The following is a 19,805-nucleotide window of genomic DNA, read 5'->3' as shown; positions in this document are numbered from 1 at the left end:
GATTTGCGAAAATTTTCTGGAGTTTGAAAAGATTCTTGGATTGTTATTTGTCAATCAATTAATTAAACCAGGATTTGAAATTGTTTTCTCGATTTGACAAACGTTTCAAAAGCGATTTTTTTCTAAAAGATATCGATTCTGAACGAAGTTTTTTCGGATTTTCAAAATAATTTTTGGATCGTCCCTTTTCGGCTTCCGTACCTCTCTCGTTGCCATAAAAAAATAGATGAAATATGGGTTTTCAGTTTTCGGGTCGCAGATCTTGGGTCTTACCTTTCGTTTTCACTACAACCGACAGTTCAGTGATGAACAAGGATTCAACTCGAATTCATTGTTTCATTTTTCATGTAGATTATGTATAAAGCTAGTGTTAAGCCCATCGAAAGAAGTTTTAAAAAATATCCTTCACGAACGGTCTCTCAAAGCTAAATAGATCCTAGGGTAAACTCAATTCGCGATTGCGTGCGCATTCCAAAGAGGTGACGTTTGTTTCAAACAACACTCAATTCATGTCTCTGCCCTTAGTGAGGGCGTCTCGTGTAAGCATTTTGCGCTCACCGTTAGTGAAAAAAAAAATTGCAAGGAAGTATCCTGAAAGGTTGGGTTTCCTTTATACTGATAAGAAAATTGAAACATGCGGAAAACGGAGATAAGAACCCCTCAAAAACGTGATGTAATTTACATAATATCTAACGAAGAATATCTAAACCGCTGGCGTGACAAGGAGGATCAACTGCAAATGTAGTTGACAGGCACCAGATTTTGATTAAGTCACCAATCACCACCAAATAAACTAGGTTGGAATTCACAACAACTTTTCCTTTTTTCGAAAGTTGTCGTTCTCAAAACGGTAAGTGAAATCAACCCTTCCGAGCGTTAATACTGGATCGATTGTTTACATTCATTGAGTAACCAAATATTTATTCCATTGCGACATTGTCGCTCAGAGATATTTGCTTTTGCTCAAAATCAACAGATACTTCCATAATATTAGGAAAACTTCCGAAGCTTGGACTTCATTTCTGACCGGTAAGCTGATTTAGGAACTGATCCCAATGATAGCTAAGTCATCATAGATTAAAAACTTTTCTCCATTGACCTTTCACTTTCCCCCATTTTTTTAATTGGATAATTGGATAATTTTTTTATCCATAAATAAACATTGTTCCAAATAAATGACAAGAAAAAAAGGGTCATCGCTGCGCGAGTACTGGGATAAAGATTTAGAGGCGCGCGAGAACGTTTTCGGCAAGTGAATATTTTTCTCTCGTGGGCCGCGCACGTCCACTTTGTGTAACAAAATAAATCTCGCTTTACATGAGGTGTGAACGTCAACAAGATTAATAAACAATCAGTAGTCATCAACAGGAAAGTAACTGTCATTTTGTTCAAATCTGTACACGAGTATCCTACTGTGTTAGTCATTACTTTCACGTTTCGTTTTCCTTCGTGGCTAGTTTTAAATCACAGCGTTCATTTCAGTTCAGCTCGGGTTATCTTAATCCCCTCAAATATTGACCAAATAAATTAAAATCGGGAATTTTGCTCTTCTCTTTGTTTTACTATATCTCTTTTAGGCCGGTTGACGCCTGTTAAAAGAAGATACTGGACTTCCATGGCAAAACTATAATTGTCTTTTTCAGGTGGTCGGCTAGTGATCTTGACAGAATCACTGGAAAGAAAACAAACAAGTGCGTGCCATGCATTGATACACTCCAGCCTTTTATGCAAATTTTATTCGGCCGCAATTATCACAGAGATAAACATAGTCTTCTGCGAGAGCAATTAGTCTTCTGAGCAAGCGAAGAACCACCGGCGTGTTACGGCACCGGCATAGAGCATTTTCCACGGTAGTTGAGCAAAACACATTACTATTGGTAAGTTTGAATTGTTTTTGCTTTAGGTGAGTTCAAATGACTGATCTCTTGATGGAAGTTCGTTCATTTCAAAGCCTCGTTGTAAGATAGCAACCGAGATTAGGTCTCGTAATGCTCCTATTTTATCGGTATCTGGTTCTGTTTGAAGAAGCTGAAGCTCTGTGTTTCATTGTGTATTTTTCACGGCTTCGAAGTCATCCATAGAAATGTAAACATGTTCGAAAAATTCCAAACACACTCAACATTTTGTACATATTATTACATCTAGCCTGACGGAGACGAGTCCCAAAGGAGTTTCTTGCTTTGCATCCGTCACCAGATATTTAAAACTACTTGCATTGATTGAGTTGTCAGTGAGCTGTCATGCCCTCGATTCAAACGGCATATTTTCGAACAAGATAAAATTTCTACAATAATATTCTTATCTACTTAAGACAGCAAGAAAACTTTACTCTGTTTTGATAACGAATTTTTGAAATAAATGAGTGCTATCGCACCGAGGCACATTTCGCCTTGATGTAAATTAAATATGCCTTTCTGAAAACTTAAATCCGTCATTTCTTTATTAAACAAATTTTCCTTCTCTGGGATTTAATGTTCGCATTTGTTCCTCCATATGTTTTTCTGATGAATTATTAATCAGACTGAAGTTATTTTGTTAACATCGGTTTTTACATAACTTAAACCACCAACTCTAAAAAAAATAGTACTGACAATCTCCGTGTCCATGGGACGCTTTGGAAAAAGAAAGACGCCAACCATAAACTAAAAAGCAAACCAAGGAAGAATTTCCACTTAAAATTGGACTGGACATAAATTTGCTGCTGGCAGTTAAAAATAAAGGTAACACTGTGGGATTTGTAATGTTGAAAAAAGCTGTTTTCAAACCAAAAAAAAGTAGATAATAGGAAAGAAAGAAAGAAAATGAGAGAAAATTTCGTAGATGGATAATATTACTTCGGATCTCTCTCGTGATCCAGTTCTCCAAATGAAACTCGATTGAATCGAATCCAAAATTGCAGTTCTGATCATTTTAAAGATCGTAACCCCTCATCCAAACTGTCCAGGCCATCATTATTAGCGCTGCAGGACGCGTGTTTCTCCGCCCGCGGGAAGATTTGAGACGAATCGAGGAGAGGTTAGGAGTCTGGCACAAATAATGCGAATTGAAGTAGATCGTATTCAAACCCTCTCTCCAGCTCGCGCTATTCAACTCATACTTTTTTCCCCGCGGGTGAAGCTTAGAAACGTTCGTGCCGAAACTCTTTTGACGGCCTGCTCTCAGGCTACAAATGGCAGACAGTTAAAATTACGAGTAACACAATTAAAACTTCTTTGTAATCAAGGCATTGACGCTTGGCGCGTTTTGTTGGAATTATCCATTGACATCTCCTTTATCTTCCACACGTCGAAGCGATTTAACCGATTTTTGTATGATCTGCGAAGGCATTTTTGAAGTTTCTATTGATTGGAATTGTTTTAAACATGTGAATCAAGAAAGTGTCATATGAGCAGGAAAAAAAAAGGGAATATCTATCCTTTCTCTTAAACTTTTTCAAAATTCTCAAATTTCACAGTAAACCGCTACAACGAATTACAGTTTGCCAAAGTGCAAGTGCATTCTCAGTTTCATAATTTGAAAAATGAGACCTGTCTTTCTGATTAAAAAGTGTTAATAATCGACGATTACAAATTATATTTCGCATGCAAGTTATCCTCTGTCTTAAATGAGTCTTTCATTTTGTGTCCGCATAAATTTCCCAGACTTCAAGTTCAGCTTGGAATCATCTGCCACGAAAAAAAAAAATTTAAATTTAAAGAAGGCGTCGCATTAACTATAAGGTCGCTTGTTAATGAGACATCATATATAGTGAGACAGAAGTAGAAAATTTACTTTTTCAAGAAGTGCAAAAACCAAACGGATTCAAAACGTTTTCTTTTTTTGTTTGTTACTTAGGCGCAGAAATGAAGATGATTCCAAAAGATCCGGATGATGTAGTGTTCAAAGAGCTACCATACAGACAGAAAGCCAAGAGGATCATAACAGCGCTTGCCGTAATCATTATCCTGTTGTTCATTCTTTGTGTCATCTTTATCGTATTATTTGCAATGAAGAAAACCAAAACTCAGGAAGAAAAAGGGCCTGAAGAATCGGTACAAAAGACTTGTGCCTCAAAAAAATGCTTGTTCGCTGCTGTTGGTAAGTTGGCTGTTTTTTTGTTAAAAATTTCGATAGTGCAGTTTTATTTCAGTTTATTGTAGGCATGATGCCAACTAAATCTTATCATCGTGGTCTGTCAGGTAACACGGACAAGAGAACGTAACTCCCAGTGACTCACTTTGTTATCGTTTATACAGGTTCCCATTCAAGCTTAAAGCTGAACTGGGCCAGTCTGTCTAAAATAAATACAATCAAAAGAATTTAAACAGTTAACATTCTCTTGATTCAATGCGTACATACATAAAAGAATTGGAAAAAGAAACAATTCCGTTTTGCTTTTACGCCGCCATGCACGGCGACCGAGCGTAACGCAGTATTGTTAAACCAACATTAAAGCTTGTGTAAATTTACCACTGCGCTTCCTAAAATTCTCTTGTTATTTCCTTTTTTAAATTTTTTTTTAAATTTTCGTATTTGCTGATTTACTCCTTTTGAGAAGATCTTGAATCTCATCAACCGGAATGTTATTAAGCTGCAGCTACCATGAATCAATTTTGGTGACGTACGCAAATCTGAAATTTGACTCCAACAGTGCTTTCGATCGAATCAGTTTCGTCACAAACTGCCATCCGGCTGATTGACTTAGCGATCTCTTTTTGCCTATTATATGCATTTTTAGCCGTCTTGAATGCGTTCTAATTTTTTATTTGTTCAAAGTACATTGTGGCGTTGAACTACATGTGAAAATATGCGGGAAAAGCTCACCGAATTTGAGGAAGAAGAAGTCCTCGACATAAAGTACAAATTGAGGCATTTCACCAAGTTCAAGGTTTTGCTCGTGGTCACCTCAATTTTAGCTGTGTTATTGATCACGTTTATAGTTTTATATGCCGTCGAAAAATCCATCGATAACGTTTCAGCAAACGAGAAAGGAAAGACTCCACGTGTACAGACGTACTGCGGCACGAAAGTATGTTTTGACGCAGCACTCGGTAAGCCCAATTCCAATTTGGAAGAACGTTTCATTTAAATTAATTTTCCTGATTTCGTCTCGTTCTTGAGGTAATTCAATGTGCTTTTCACATTTATTGATGGTAATTTCATGGAGAGAGTACCATGTCTGTAAATTTGAATCAATTGAAAAATTTTTGATCTAAGAGCCGTTGTGTGACAGTTGTCAGGCAATCCCATCACGCACGAGAAATATGATACTTAAGATCTTGAGACCTCGCTCATGTGATAGATCTGAAAATATATTGAATTACAGTTAGCTTTTATTATGATCGTTTTTCTTACCAAGAAACGCCATTATTCAGTGAGGGGTTTGACTTCCCTTTTTCCGGGAAAAGTTTGGGTTTTCTCGGAATCAAAAAGGAAAACAGAAGCGTTGGGAAGACTCCGTGATAAATCGAAAAATATTTGGGAACGCTCTAACTAAAATCGTTTTTCTCGAAAAAAAATAGAAAGAAAAGAAAAACACCATTATCAAAACGTTCATTTCAATTTTTTTCTGAGAAAATTATTTTTGTCTCACTGAGAGACCACTTTGTTACGTCTCAGAGGTTGGCTTTTCTCGGAAATAAAAGGGCGAGAGTTTAGAGGATATAATGGGGGAGGGGAGGGAAGGAATGAGGCGGGAGTGAAGGGGTGAGAGTGGCTATTTCCAGGAATATTTCGTGTCAAAATGGATTTCACGTGGTAGTGGTACGGTCCCAGGTTGAGACAAAGCTCTCCTTTATTTCACAACAAATGGAACCATTCAACCGTTTGGTTTATTTGCATGTCATATTTAATTAATTTGGAAAGTGCTGCAGATGCGCTCGTCATTTTATCCATTTGCTCAAACACTGTCGAGTTGATAGCGACAAAAAGTTTAATATGAGGAAGTTAACGGAACACGAGGGCGCAGACGACACCAGCGTCAAGTATAAATTGAGGCATTTCTCAAAGTTCAGAATCTTGCTCGTGGTCACCGCGATTTTGGCCCTGTTAGCGATCATATTTATCATATTGTTTGCCGTTGAAAAATCCAAGGTTCACGATTTAACAAGCCAGGCACAAAAGACTCCAAAAGTACAAACCTACTGCGGCACGAAAACATGTTTAGACACAGCTTTGGGTAAGCATACGTAGTACAGAAAGTGTTCAGAGTTTATTGATCGCAAGTAATGAACTCAGTTCTGAACGTTTTGTACTTAGATTCAATCAACATGCATCGAACACCACTTATTACTAGTGTGTTTACTAAAGCGATGTTGGACTGATTGAACACTCATTCTGTATTGCTTTTGACTGAATTCAGTCTAATGTCATCGGGCAAGATTTCAACACAGCCCCACACTTCATTATGCATACAGTTCTTAGATAAAGAAACCAACGGCAAAAACAATAGATTTATTTTGGGACTACAGCTATAGTTTAGAACAATTTGCGATTATATGGAAATATTTCCATTGATCTTTGTGTCGTATCTAATGACAAATTTTACCGAGATTAAAGCTTTCTATAATGATACGCGCGCGCAAGCCCCAAAGAGATTGAAGGATTACTGAACGCATGTCTCCTATAATAGAGTTAAATGTTCTAGCAGCTGCTTTACCAGCGTTGCAAGATGTTCGGTACGCTTTTGTTATTCCATCAAGGAATTTTCCAGAATTTTGAGAACTCGATTAATTATTCTTAGTAATTTTTTAATTGATTTTAAAAAATTTCCTAAACTCTTGGTGGTGTGGAGATAATTTGACATATTCTGGCAACTTTCAAAAAGATTTTTCAGTCCATGTTGCAGAAATGTTGTTTTTTGATACCACTTTTGACAATTTTGCCTTTTAGTCAGTAATGACGTCAATGTACATAGCCCTGGGGATTATAACGAAGCGATTTCGTAACAAATCACGCCAACAGCTTTTCTCTCATTTATGCAGGGCTGCCGTATCGGTTGTCACCTGAGCGAAACGGCAAAATGGTATTTCTTTGCAAAGTTCTCTGGGTTTGTGTAGAACGCTTAAGTCTGAATTTTTCATCAACGAAAAACTGCGACTGTGACTTTGCAATTCGATCAGGTTAATAGATCACGACAGTATGCTAAATCCTTGACTTTATGACCTTCAGACTAAAAAGATTTCCATTTCATTTTTAGGCTTGTCTTGTGCAAACCAGCTTGTAAACACAATTCTGAAATTGCTGAAGAAACCCTCGACCATCTGATAAACTTTAAGATATTTGGGATTATACAGAACTTTGGTTGCAGTTTATTAGCTTAATTATGTAACGTGGTCCGACTATCAGAGTGGGTTCCGCGAGTTTTCAATTAGTCAACATGTATCATTACGCTTTACCAAGAAAACTTGGTTTTTCTCGGAAATTGAAGAAGAAAAATGAGACGCATGGTAGAGGGGGTGGGGGAAAGAGGAAAGTGAAGAGAGGAGGGGAGGGGAGGGGATAGGCTAGACAGTAAGAACAAGAGGGTACGAGGGATGTTATTTCAAACGGGTTCAGTTACTGTGATACAAAAGATTTTCAGGAGCTTTAGCTTTAATCTGAGTTCACCTTAACAAACATCTTTCACTACAGAGAGGTAACTCAATCTTTATGTGAAATATCGAATCTTCGTGATCGAGTTCCGGTATTTTAGGGGTATTAGATCCATTGTTATTCGATAATGATTTGCCTGATGCGAAGAAAATAAGGTCCAAGAGGATTACAATGAGGCTATCAAATGTTGCAAACCTTCCACAGTTGTCTCCTGTGAAATTTACCCCCAATTTCTAACAAAGACATTGTTATATCGAGTCGCTAAAGAAGCACATGCGTTGAGTTTGAAAATCGCCTGATTTTGGGATTTCTTCTTTGTTCATGTGCGATGTTTTGTTCTTGCAGACATGTTAAAGCAGCTTAACCAGACTGTTGACCCATGCGAGGATTTTTACGAATATGCCTGTGGAGGTTGGGAAACTGAGAATGCTCTGGAGCCTGGGGAGACCCACGTGTCTGGATTCGCATTGGTCAAAGGGAAAAGTTACCAAGTCCTTAGAGAAGCATTGGCGAATGCAGAGAAAAATTACTCAACCGTGAGAAAAATAGTTCATGTGAATGATCTGTTTGTTGTGTGTATTTTTACGCTTGGTTTTCGATAGATATTCATTCTTGTAGTTCGACACAACCTTGATATCTCCAAGAAGTTATCAAAACATGATTTCTTCTTTGCGATTTCAATACATTATATGTGAACTGGTGCTGAGAAACGGCAACCTCATTAGCTGAAGGATGTTATATTGATATAACCGTAAACTAATCTGTTTGATTTAAAGTGAAGTGTTGGGTAGATAGCAGGCAGCCCCTTTCCTAGAGCCCTCCCTCACGAAGAGAAGGGAAGTTGCTTGAAGGAAAGTTCGTGAGATAGAGAGCAAAATGAAAATCACGCTAAACTTGAAAAAATTGAGAAGATGATAGTTGATTGGAAATTATGAAATGGAAAATTAGGACCAAGTGTTTTACTTTATGTAGAAAGCTACATGTTGCCTTCAAATTGCCTTTATTAGTTGGTTAAGTCAATCATCCTTAAAATATGGTCACTTATTAAACAAATCCCCACCGCTTGTAATGACCGGCTGGTTAGCTCAGTTAGTTGAGTGTTAGACTTTCGTGCAGGAGGTCGGAGGTTCAAGCCCCAGACCAGATCAACAATGACTCAGGGTCTAAAAGTAAGCGAGGATAATGTACTACCTTTGCTATGGCTTCTGCGTGTGGCAAGGCATTGTAGTGTTCCTAGATAAGGACGATAAACCGTAGACCTCGTCTCTTGCATCTTCTCTGTACTGGTTAGCCGGGAACGTTAAAGAACCCACACACTTCTTGCAAAGAGTAGAGAACGTAGCTCTTGCTATTTTGATCTGGCCTTGATTTCGAAATTGGGAGTACTTGCAAGTATATCCTTCCAGACAAATTTGCAAACTGCTTACTGCAGTTTGGCCGAAATCCCCTGCAAATCGCTTGGCGAAACTCCTTGTAACTTCATTGTAAGGAACTGGGATATAAAGCTACGGTTTGGTAACCCACATGGCTCGAGTAAAGACTTTACCCGTACCTCTGAATCCTGTTAGGTTCGACTTAGCAACATTCTACGACGTTCTCCGTGATTTTTTTTTTCAGAACGAAGCTGTCATGAAGACCGTCAAGTTTTATAACGTCTGTATTGACAAGCCGTCGGTTGAGGCCCGAGGGGATGGTCCGCTCAAAAAGCTGATCGTTGAGATGGGCGGATGGCATGTGACGGGTAACATGACACCTCTTTCATCCATGAACATCATAGAAAGAATTGGCAAAGTGTCCAGGGAACTGTTTATAAAGCCATTTGTCGATGTGACAGTGTTTATTGATCCCCATGATTCAAATAAGCACATTTTACAGGTAAGCTCTCCTCTCGGTCATTTTATCGGAGACCCTTGTTAGCGTTCCTTCGCCACAACCCTGTTTTCTTTTCTAAACGAACACCTTAAGCAAGCATAGGATGAAGGTAGTCTCGTATCCAGACCTTCCACGGCTAAACGGTTGTACATGTCTGTTACTGTTACACGATAAGATCTGGGTACGATGAAGGCAATTTGGGGACCTCGATATTTCTCTACACGGTTATTATTATTATTATTGTTGTTATTATTATTATTATTATTATTATTATTGTTATTATTATTATCATTGTTATTGTTATTATTTTTATTATTATTGTTGTTGTTGTTGTTATTATCGTTATTGTTGATAGAGAAAAGCAATAAAAAAGATATTTTACTGGTGATAGCTTGACACCTTCTCAACTCTCTCCATAAGAAAGAGCGCTCAGCCCATACAGTTCATTGTTTCTTCCTGGTTACCAACTATTTACTGTGCTATGGACAATTATATCTAACTCGTAATAGCATTCAAAACTAACCCCTAACGTTTCGTTTGGCTGCGTGAGGTCCTCTTTTGATTGCAAAGGGGTTAGTAGAGGTAATTATTCTTAATCCAGATCTGTCACCTCTAAATCCATACGATTCATTTTCAGTTTACACAGGGAGAGCTAGGAATGCTTCGCTCATACTACACAAAGAATACTTCCGATTCTCAAACAGTAAGTTAGAATTTTAACCTAAGAATAAGCTTGCCACAGATTTTAAAGGGTCCATCCACGGAGTTGTGATTATTTTGTTTTGCCTAGAATTGTTGTTGTCGTGTATGCTTTTTGTTCTCGTTCTTGTTTTGGCTTTGTTTGTTTCAGGTACAATTTGAGGGGTTCACAAGTCATTTTCGTAAGAAGGCAGTAGGCTGACGGTTAGCGCTTTGAAATCCGGGTGTAGAGGCCTGGGTTCGATACCTTGCTGGGTTACTGTGTCTTTTTCTTAGGCAAGACACTTAACTCGCACCCTGTCTCTCTTCTCTCAGAAGAGGAAATTGTTACCAGCAAAATGTCAGGGAAATCTCACACGAAATGCTAAAGGGAGGGGGAGGAGGGTGGGTTGACATGCAATGGACTGGTATCACGTTCAGGGGGAGTAGCTTAGTAGCAATACTCCTATTCTCACCATGCTACGAAAATCAGGATAAGTTGCGGCCAAATGGGCCACCTAGCTCTAGAACAGATTCCTCCATTTATTGCCAATTATTTCCAGGACTAGCTTCGCCAATATGATGGCTATAAAAGGTCTGCTTGTTAATCTTGGGCTAAACCATTTGCTGAATGTTTGGATACATAACCGTGTTTTTTTCAATAGATTCGGGAAGCTTACAAGACGTACATGAAGACCATCGCCAAATATCTAGGAGGAGGCCCGGACTCTGATAACCAGATGATGAAAGTTTTTGACCTGGAGACCAAGATAGCGACTGTAAGCACTGTCTTTAGACATCTGGTTGTTTTGGTTTTTTATCTTTTTTCACAACCGCACCAAATAGGCAACTTACGTTACTCGTTATCTGTCACATAATAAATAGCGAGTAGCGTAGCCAATCAGATTGCAGCATTTGTGGAAGAACACTCGTAGGTTTCTACAAAGTGATTCTCTCTTACCTTGCGAAAACGGAAGTATTCATCGCTGTCTCTTGAGTCAGTCTTACAGCTCTACTTGTATCTTGAAGTACGCTACGAAATAAGTGGGAATAAAAAACCAAAGAACTTGGCTTATTTGTTCTACTTTCGAGCTCGGCCGTTGAGCCTTTTAAACGTGATTTGCTTCGCATTCACAGCTGGGTCAAGATGGCGAAGACGGCTCCATCATAGAAACGCTAAAGAGAGACTTGCCCCCCGGAGCGATAGTCATGGACCTCAGAGTAACACTGGAAAAGATCAGCAATACAACAGAGATAGACGTGAGTCCAATACTTGTTTGCTGCTTGCCTATTTTCTTTGGTCTTTAAGATCTTTCCTTTTTTCTCTTGATGAGCCCGCGTCCACACTGCCGAAGTTTAACCCTGTTTTTCAAAACACAGCGGTCAATCGTCTGCGCATGTGCAAACGTTTTCATGGCTGGCCAGGAAGCATTCTCCCAGGCTTTCAGAGCCAAGTCGTCTCAGCAGAATTTTAAACAACCACACATGCTAGTAAGACGCGTTGTTTCGAAATCGTATACCTTTTTTTTTTTTTAATAGAGCTGAACACAAAATTGCAAAAGTAATATTCGTGTCCTTGTTTTCTATTACGGATTTCTAAGAACGTTTTAGTGTCCTGATGGAATATCTTCAAATATTCAGAAAGTTTATTTATTAAAGTAATAATATTAGCTTATGGAAGTAAATTCATGTGCGTTATAAGTATTAAATTTATAATAATAATAAATGTTATTAAGATTATGATTTTTTTTTCTTGTTTTTCTTTTTGTTTTTTTTTTGTTCAGGTTGAAGAAATTGTTGCTCTGCTAAACGCAGTTTTTAAGAGGCAAAAGCGTACATTCCAGAAAGATGAAAAAGTGATTGCATACCCCGAGAAGTATTTCACGGAGCTTTTTTCGCTCTACAGAAACGTCGTCAAATCGTAAGTGCTGAGATGAACGAGTAGGCATTTTTTATTTCATTAATTTATATTGCCCTGCTTGAAGTGCGGAAGGAAAGAAAACCGGAAGGGTACAGAAATTGTGAAACTATAGTTTAAGTTACTAGTATGATTTTGTTGCTGCGAAGGAAAGATCATGCAGATACAATTATTTTCAATGCCATTGCCATTGCCATTGCCATTGCCATTGCCATTGCCATTGCCATTGTCACTGTCATTGTCATTGTCAATGTTATTGCCATTGTCATTTTCTTTGTTGTTGTCAATGCCAGTGCCATTGCCGTTATCGTTTGTATTTCCATTGTCAATGTAAATGTCATTGTTATCGTTATTGTCATTATCAAGGCCATTGTCACTGTCAATGCCGTGGTCAATACCATTGTCATTGTCATTATCAAGGCCACTGTCATTGTCAATGCCACTGCCCTTGCCATTGCCATTGTCATTGTCATTGCTATTGTCATTGCCATTGCCATTGCCAGTGTCATCGCCATCACCTTGCCATTTCGATTTCCATTGTCATTTCCCTTTTTGGTTCTCCTCTCCAAAGAGACCCAGAGGTTCTCGTCAATTACATTATGTGGCAAGTCATCAATAACTTCGTGAAGATAATGCCCCAAAAATACAGAGATGCCAGGGAAATGGTCAGCGTCGCCATCGCAGGCAACATGACAAGATATCCTTGGGAGCAGTGTATTGATGGTATGCAGCAGGTGTTTGGAATGCCTCTCGGGTTGCTGTTCGTGGATGCTTCGTTTGACGAAGGAAGCAAAGCTACAGTATGTGAGAAACGAAATGATGGTTATTATAAAGAATGCGTGATTTCGCAATCTCTGGATGCTGTTGCTAAGTCGTAGTCTACATCAGAAGCAACTCGCAGTTGATCTCAATTGAAACTGTTTAACGCAGAGGATGGGAACATGTCTAACCAGCGAGCAGACCCTCGTAATTATTAGCGCTGCAGGATACGCGCATTTCTTCACCCATGGAAAGAATTGGGACGAGTCGGTGAGACATTTTCCGTGGGGTTGTGCTGAACACCTTGCTGAAGTCTCGCCGGCTTGCGTTGTTCAAGGCCTCAAGAAACGCTCGCACCTAAGCGCTTATTAAGAGGAGGGCCTGCTCATAAGCTAGAATATGTCAAACTCCAATTAGTTCGTAACTACAGGCATGAGCGCATTATTAATACGTGAAGGAATACCTGCGTCACGTGTTCAGCTATAGATGAGAGGCCATACGGTTTTAATTTTTTTTTTTTTTTTCATAAATTTCATTTGCATGTACTCTCAAAAAAGAACACCACTGGAATGTCGCTTTACCTCGCTTCTCGACTACCGGAGAAATTTTACAAATCTTACAAAATCTTACAAATTTGGAAAATTTACAATTTCTTCGAACAAAAAGATGATCATGCTCCTCTGCACCTGCAAACTCGTGTCTGTCCGTGCCTGAGTCTTTACTCGAGAAAAGTTCGATTTAAGGGGAAACAAGCAGAGGAACACCAATCTTTCAATCAGGAAGACTTGATAATGCATAAATATAATTTTCAGTTTTGGTTCAATTCTGTCCGTTATTGTTCGCTCTCTAAGGAAAAGAGAAGAGTTTTTTTCAGTTACTTAACTCAGTAACTTGAGATTATCGCCAGTCTTATCTGGAAACAAACTTATCAGTAATTACCTATTGTGAGTAACATCACTTTCTTTGTTTGATCCAGATAACACAAATGACAGAGCTGATCAAAGAAGAATTTACCAGCGGCCTAGATTCACTGAAATGGATGTCTTCCGAGACAAAAAAGAACGCAAGAATAAAGGTGCAATTATTTACAGCCATAGCATTTCCTAAAGACTCTCGAGTTTTGCTGCTTGACTTCAGCAGAAGTCTCTCAACGTCACCAACTGTAAAAGGACCATTGTAAATGTAATACATAAAACGGAAAGTTCAGCCAGAATAATAGACCCATTGTTTGATAAGATAGACAGGAAAAAGACCGTTGAAATTCTTATCTTTTTTTTTTAAAGGTTTATCGAGATTGGCCTCTTGTAGGTGCTTAGAAGGATACATTTTCAATTGGTTTTGTCTCCTTTTTCAGGCAAACGCAATTGTTCAAGATATTGGCTACCCCGACTTTATAAAGGATCCTTCCAAGCTAGCTGCAAAGATCAAAGATGTAAGCTGTCACTGGAAACAAAATTTCTAGAACCTTTTGAGTAGCCAAGGAAGTATTCCCTCTGTGGTACCTAAGTTTAGAGAAGGTGTATAACTATTGTAGAGAGAAAAATATAAAAAATGAAAAAAAGCCTCTGAAACTAGAATACAATTACTTGCAATCAGTCTTTATATTTGAGAAAGAAACATTAACTTTAATCCTCCGTTATTATTTCAAGGATTGAAAGTCGACAATAATGAATAGCTTATTTATGTGACTCGGTTAAAAAACTTGTGCTTTCTAAACGATCAATGCGTGATTGAGGTATTATTTTTATAGAGGAAAGAAAACGAATTGTCGTTCTTACTTCTCCTTTATTGAAGTTTTGTTCAGAACAAATTTAGCCAGTTAGCGTTTGTACTGATCTAAATTTTGACCTCATTTACTTCACTTTATTCACTCGAAAAAGTGTTCTTTCTATTTTTTCTTCTACAGCTGACAGTTGGTGAACATCTCTTTGAGAATACAAGGAACGCATTAACGTTTGTAGCAGACGAAACATACGGTTCATTGGACAAGCCTGTGGATAGGGACCAGTAAGGAAAATCCTCTCCCTTTTTCTTCCTCTTCTTTTGACCCTCCCCACTACTCCCGTCCCTTATTGTCATCTCCCCTTCTCTCCTTCCCTTTACTTTTTGCCCCTTTCCTCTCATTTTGTCCCCTTCTCTTCATTTTCCTCCCCTTTTTGTCCCCACCCCTCCCTTTCCTCCCCTTTTTGTTCCTTCCCTTCCCTATCCTCCCCTTTTTGTTCCCTTCGCTTTATATCCCTCCCCTTTTGTCCCCCTTTAATTCCCTCCCTTTTCTCCCCTTTCCTCCCCTTTCTCCTCTTTTCGTTCCTTACCCTCCCTCTCCTCCCCTTTGTCTCCTTCCCTCCATATTCCTCCCCTTTTTGTCCCCTTCCCTTTTGTCCCTCTTCAATTCCCTCCATTTTCCTCTCCTTTCCTCCATTTTCCTCCCCTTTCCTCCATTTTCTTCCCTTTTCCTCCCCTTTCCTCCCCTTTCCTCCATTTTCCTCCCCTTTCCTCCCCTTTCCTCCATTTTCCTCCCCTTTCCTCCCCTTTCCTCCATTTTCTTCCCTTTTCCTCCCCTTTCCTCCCCTTTCCTCCATTTTCCTCCCCTTTCCTCCCCTTTCCTCCCCTTTCCTCCATTTTCCTCCCCTTTCCTCCATTTTCCTCCCCTTTCCTCCCCTTTCCTCCATTTTCTTCCCTTTTCCTCCCCTTTCCTCCCCTTTCCTCCATTTTCCTCCCCTTTCCTCCCCTTTCCTCCCCTTTCCTACCCTTTCCTCCCCTTTCCTCCCCTTTCCTTCGCTTTCTCCCCTTTCCTCCATTTTCCTCCCCTTTCCTCCCCTTTCCTCCCCTTTCCTCCCCTTTCCTCCCCTTTCCTCCATTTTCCTCCCCTTTCCTCCCCTTTCCTCCATTTTCCTCCCCTTTCCTCCCCTTTCCTCCATTTTCCTCCCCTTTCCTCCATTTTTCCCCCTTCTTCTCTTTCCCTCCCCTTTCCTCCTTTTAGTCCCCTTTCCTCCCCTTTTGCCCCCTTTCCTCCCCATTCCTCCCCTTTCATCCTCTTACCTCTGTTTCCTCAGTATCTAAGAGCTTCATGCCACTCCGGCTAGTACAGTGGTTGCAAAGGCAAAGAGATTTCAAATTACTTTCAGGTAAACTTGATTAATGTCGGTGATACTTTGCCTTGACTACTGTTACTATTTTTACAATTTTAGATGGTACATGGGCCCATCTCAAGTGAATGGCTACTACTCACCCAGGCAAAATCGAATCGGTAAGTTTCCAAGCTGTGCTGTACTTTTGAAGTTACTTCTACCCTATACTCTTCATTTCATCGGTGACTCAGTAATGACCTAGTTCATCTTTGAGTCCCTGTGGCACATTTTTTGGTTGTCATTTTTTCACTTTCATTGCTCTGATGAAGGGCTAACGCTCGTAAGGTCAGCTTTTTTACTCTTAACGGTGGCCAATTTACGTTTCAACCTTGTTGTTAACACTAAGTTACCTGCAATACTCTCCCACCGACGCAGCACCACAGTTTCTTAAGAAACTTACGCCCTTTATTCATTTGTCATTTTTTCATTAGTTTGTTTTCATTCTTACACCTGTAACTGTATCCTTGACTGTCCTGAATTTAAATTAGTCGGGGCTTAACCGAATGCCTAAGAGCTTTCAAGTTATTAATGATATATAACGATAGATATTACACTCTCTGATTATTGACTTTTCCATTCAGTGTTCCTGGCGGCCATTCTGCAACCACCTTTCTACAATCCAAAGTACCCTAAGTAAGTCATATTGCTGTAGGTTTTGCTATTAGACATTTCCATTCAGAACGTTAGAGTTTGATTCTGAAATCGAAATAATTTGTATGGTGGACAACAACGTTAGAGTTTGATTCTGAAATCGAAATAATTTGTATGGCGGACAACAAAGAGACTTGCATTCTGGGAACTCTCGTATTAGTGCCGCAATGGAGATTACGTAAAAAAAAAACAAAGAGAAACAAGAAAACGGAAGGAATTAGTGATATTCATTTTTTGTTTCCAGATATTTTAACTATGGTGGAATTGGTATGGTGATTGGGCACGAGGTCACTCATGGATTCGACGGTTCAGGTGCGTTATCAATTGTCGCTTTGCTAACTTTTTAACGATTTTCCAACTTCCCTATTTTAAACTTTATTTTCCTATATACTGAACTTTATGCTACACTGCGTTTCTTTTAAATGATTATTGAAATACTACACGTAACTCCAGGTGAAGATGTCTATTTTGCCCTTACCAATGACAGTCTCTTTTTGGCAATTTTGTTTTGACACAGTAGGATGAACTTTTACCAGCCAAACAGGAAATTCATTCGTTAAATATGAATGTCACCCAGCCTTCGCCAGCGGAAATTCCTCTTGAAATGAGAGAGTCATGGAATTTTATGTTTTTGACCTAAAGGTCACAGAAAACAGGTGGATGCGTCCACAGACTAAAGGTGAACGCGTCTACTGACAGAATGAAATATATTAACGTGTCTCCCATAATCGTTTTAGGAAGAAGATTAACTTTTGTCAAAAGTTACGAACCACCTTAATTCATTGTAACATGTGTCTCCGCTCTTTCTGGTTTACATACAGGAAGACTATTTGACAAGGATGGCAATTTAAACAACTGGTGGTCGATTAAATCATTTTTGGGATTTTTATTACGAACAAAATGCCTTTCGGAACAATATTCACAATTTGACGTTTTTGGGAAGAAGGTAACATAACTTGTTACGTCACGTGACGCTTAGATTTTAATGATCTTTTAGGGCCTTCTTGAGTGTGGCTGGTGACACTGACCAATGACTGTAGAAAACAAGTCGTACATTTACACTCGCTTGCAAAGAGGTTGACTCGTGTGGAGCATAATCTCTTAACGAAGAGACCAAATGGTTTTACGGCAAATGATTGAAATGAGTGCTTTACTTTTTAATTATTCATGAAAATCTATGGTCACTACAATTCTCCTCTTTCAGGAAAGCGTGAATGGCCTCTGGTATAAAGCCGTTGGCTCTCATCCTTCGTCTTCATTGCTTACGCATTTTAGGGTTAACGTTTTTGCAATGGAGTGCATCTTCCATAAAAAAATGGACTTCTAAAATATTTTCGTGTTAATGAAATTTTGTTGCTTATTGAGGACATGAGGACCGTTTAAGACTTTTCCTAACTGTAGCTTCAAAGGTACCAAGGTAAAGAGGTAACGAGTTTTTGTTTTCTTTATCATTTGCCAGGTCGACGGCAACCAGACGCTGAACGAAAACATAGCCGACAATGGCGGAATCAAATTGGCTTTTAATGTGAGATTGATTGATTGATTGAATATTAATGCGGCTAGAATACGTAGATGTTCAATTTGAGTGTCTCATTGAAAGGGACTATTCAATATCAGTACATCTGCAGCAATTTTGTTGTGTTATGTATCGTGAACACATTTGCCGAGCTCGTGTGATCTACAGAGGTATCCAGTTTGTCTCGGTCTCGCTGTTTTAAGACCTTTTTCTGTCTTTCACAGGTTTTGTTTGTTTTTGTCTCTATTTTTCTTTGCTCTCTGATCTTTGTTTTCGATTTGTTTTCGTTTCCTGTTTGTTTCCTTGATTTTTTAAATAATTATTTTTCATTTTTTTTAATAAGTCAAGTTTCCTCTCGTTATATCTATTTCCAGTTCCTCTACTCTAAAATTACCCAATGTAATTTTTCCCTCAGGCTTACAAATCGTTGGTCGCGAAAGAAGGCACCGAGGGAGCCCTCCCTGGGCTTGGTTTAACAGAAGAACAATTATTTTTTATCGGTTTTGCTCAGGTAGGACAAAATAAATTCATGATCTACATTCATTCTAAGTGTCCTTTTAAATCAGGTTATCTTATTTAAAGAATTTATACAGTTAGCAGGTTAAAACATTTTGAGAAGCTTAAGGTTGTAGCTGCGTTGTTTTTTGGCATTTTTAAGTCTATTGAAAGTATTTAGCTAGTTAACAAAAGTAATGTTTATTTTTCTTTAGCCATGGTGTAGTATTTACAAGAAAAAGGCAGCCCTTCTCCAGCTTGAGACAGACTCACATACCTTCCCCAAGTACAGGTGAGTTAGTAAATTTTATTCACGACACAAGTTTCTGTTTATTTTATATTTACTATTCAATCCTTTGTTATTGTTATTTCTTCTTTCAGGATCCTTGGTCCTCTCCACAACTACGATAAATTCGCAGAGGCATTCAAGTGTAAACCAGGATCTCCTATGAATCCTGCAAAAAAGTGTTCTCTTTGGTGATTCAAAGTCTCAAGATAGCACTTAGCATTTATCATGAGAAGACTTTCTTCCTTAGTCCAAAGATAAGGATTATTGGACAAAGAGTAAAGCTCTGTCAGTGGCCAGTCAGTGTAATCCTCCAAGTACTTCCTTAATGATAGATCCACGAGATGTTTTGAAGTTTCTTACAGGTTGTAATTTTTTTTCGTAAGGCAGATTCAGTTAATAGATATAGTTTTATAATTTTGGAAGTTATTTCTTTTCTGCACGAAATAGTTTTCTCATTAAGTACGTTCATTTGTATTTAAGCAAGTAAAATATAGGTTGTTTTAAAAAAATTGAATTTGATTAAAAAAACTGTTGCGTTCTATATCCTAAAACAGTTTTCCTGTCTTCCGTTGATGCCCGATAAGAATGACATTCCCAGGATATCTATTTTGGAACTTTTTTTTGTCTCAGTTGGTTCCTTGTTTATTTGTCTGTTTGAGGAGCTATTATTTCATCGACGCTTGAGAATATGGAAAGCACAAGGCATTAGTGGAACTTGTTAACAAATCTGCAAACCTATAGACCTTTTTTTGCATAGAGAGCTGAAGAGACTCACACGGCAAAACGGAGAAGATTTTGCAGAAGACAGATGTTATTTCAGCAACGATGATATTTCTCTGTTTCTTTGCTTTTAAATAATTCAGAATCGCGAACCACATAAGGAAAAGTGACATCAATCCAGAATGACAACAGTATAAAGATAACGGC

The 19,805-nt window shown here is 38.7% G+C and overlaps 1 protein-coding gene across 4 annotated transcripts; it reads left to right on the top strand.

The window, feature by feature from the left end:
- The first annotated feature begins 714 nt into the window (after window positions 1-714).
- On the top strand, window positions 715-19,418 carry LOC131791460 (endothelin-converting enzyme 1). Of its 4 annotated transcripts, none has more exons than XM_066172594.1 (22): window positions 715-850; window positions 977-1,029; window positions 1,644-1,691; window positions 3,835-4,077; window positions 7,918-8,108; window positions 9,190-9,447; window positions 10,082-10,147; window positions 10,788-10,901; window positions 11,260-11,382; window positions 11,907-12,043; window positions 12,612-12,840; window positions 13,776-13,874; window positions 14,154-14,231; window positions 14,706-14,806; window positions 15,988-16,046; window positions 16,509-16,560; window positions 16,823-16,890; window positions 17,400-17,524; window positions 18,038-18,103; window positions 18,510-18,605; window positions 18,805-18,881; window positions 18,971-19,418. In XM_066172594.1, the coding sequence occupies exons 4-22, from the start codon at window positions 3,843-3,845 to the stop codon at window positions 19,068-19,070; spliced, it is 2,274 nt and encodes a 757-aa protein (XP_066028691.1). In that variant the 5' UTR covers window positions 715-850; window positions 977-1,029; window positions 1,644-1,691; window positions 3,835-3,842; the 3' UTR covers window positions 19,071-19,418. The 4 variants fall into 4 exon arrangements, with proteins under 4 accessions (XP_066028691.1, XP_058964799.2, XP_058964797.2 ...); XM_059108816.2 differs by having other exon boundaries at window positions 1,644-1,877; XM_059108814.2 differs by lacking the exons at window positions 715-850; window positions 977-1,029; window positions 1,644-1,691; window positions 3,835-4,077 and adding an exon at window positions 4,648-5,030.
- The last annotated feature ends 387 nt before the right edge of the window (window positions 19,419-19,805 follow it).

This window comes from Pocillopora verrucosa, chromosome 9 (assembly GCF_036669915.1).
Source record: "Pocillopora verrucosa isolate sample1 chromosome 9, ASM3666991v2, whole genome shotgun sequence".
Lineage (NCBI taxonomy): Eukaryota > Metazoa > Cnidaria > Anthozoa > Scleractinia > Pocilloporidae > Pocillopora > Pocillopora verrucosa.
Note: the sequence above shows the minus strand (reverse complement) of the source record. Positions and strands in the feature narration are given on the sequence as shown.

What these genes read in the sequence shown, in the direction of transcription:
- LOC131791460 (XM_059108814.2), top strand. Translation starts at nt 4,787, where the DNA reads ATGCGGGAAAAGCTCACCGAATTTGAGGAAGAAGAAGTCCTCGACATA. An exon ending in AAAAGAACGCAAGAATAAAG is followed by an intron (nt 13,875 to 14,153) that starts GTGCAATTATTT and finishes CTCCTTTTTCAG; the next exon opens with GCAAACGCAATTGTTCAAGA. An exon ending in TTGACGTTTTTGGGAAGAAG is followed by an intron (nt 17,525 to 18,037) that starts GTAACATAACTT and finishes ATCATTTGCCAG; the next exon opens with GTCGACGGCAACCAGACGCT.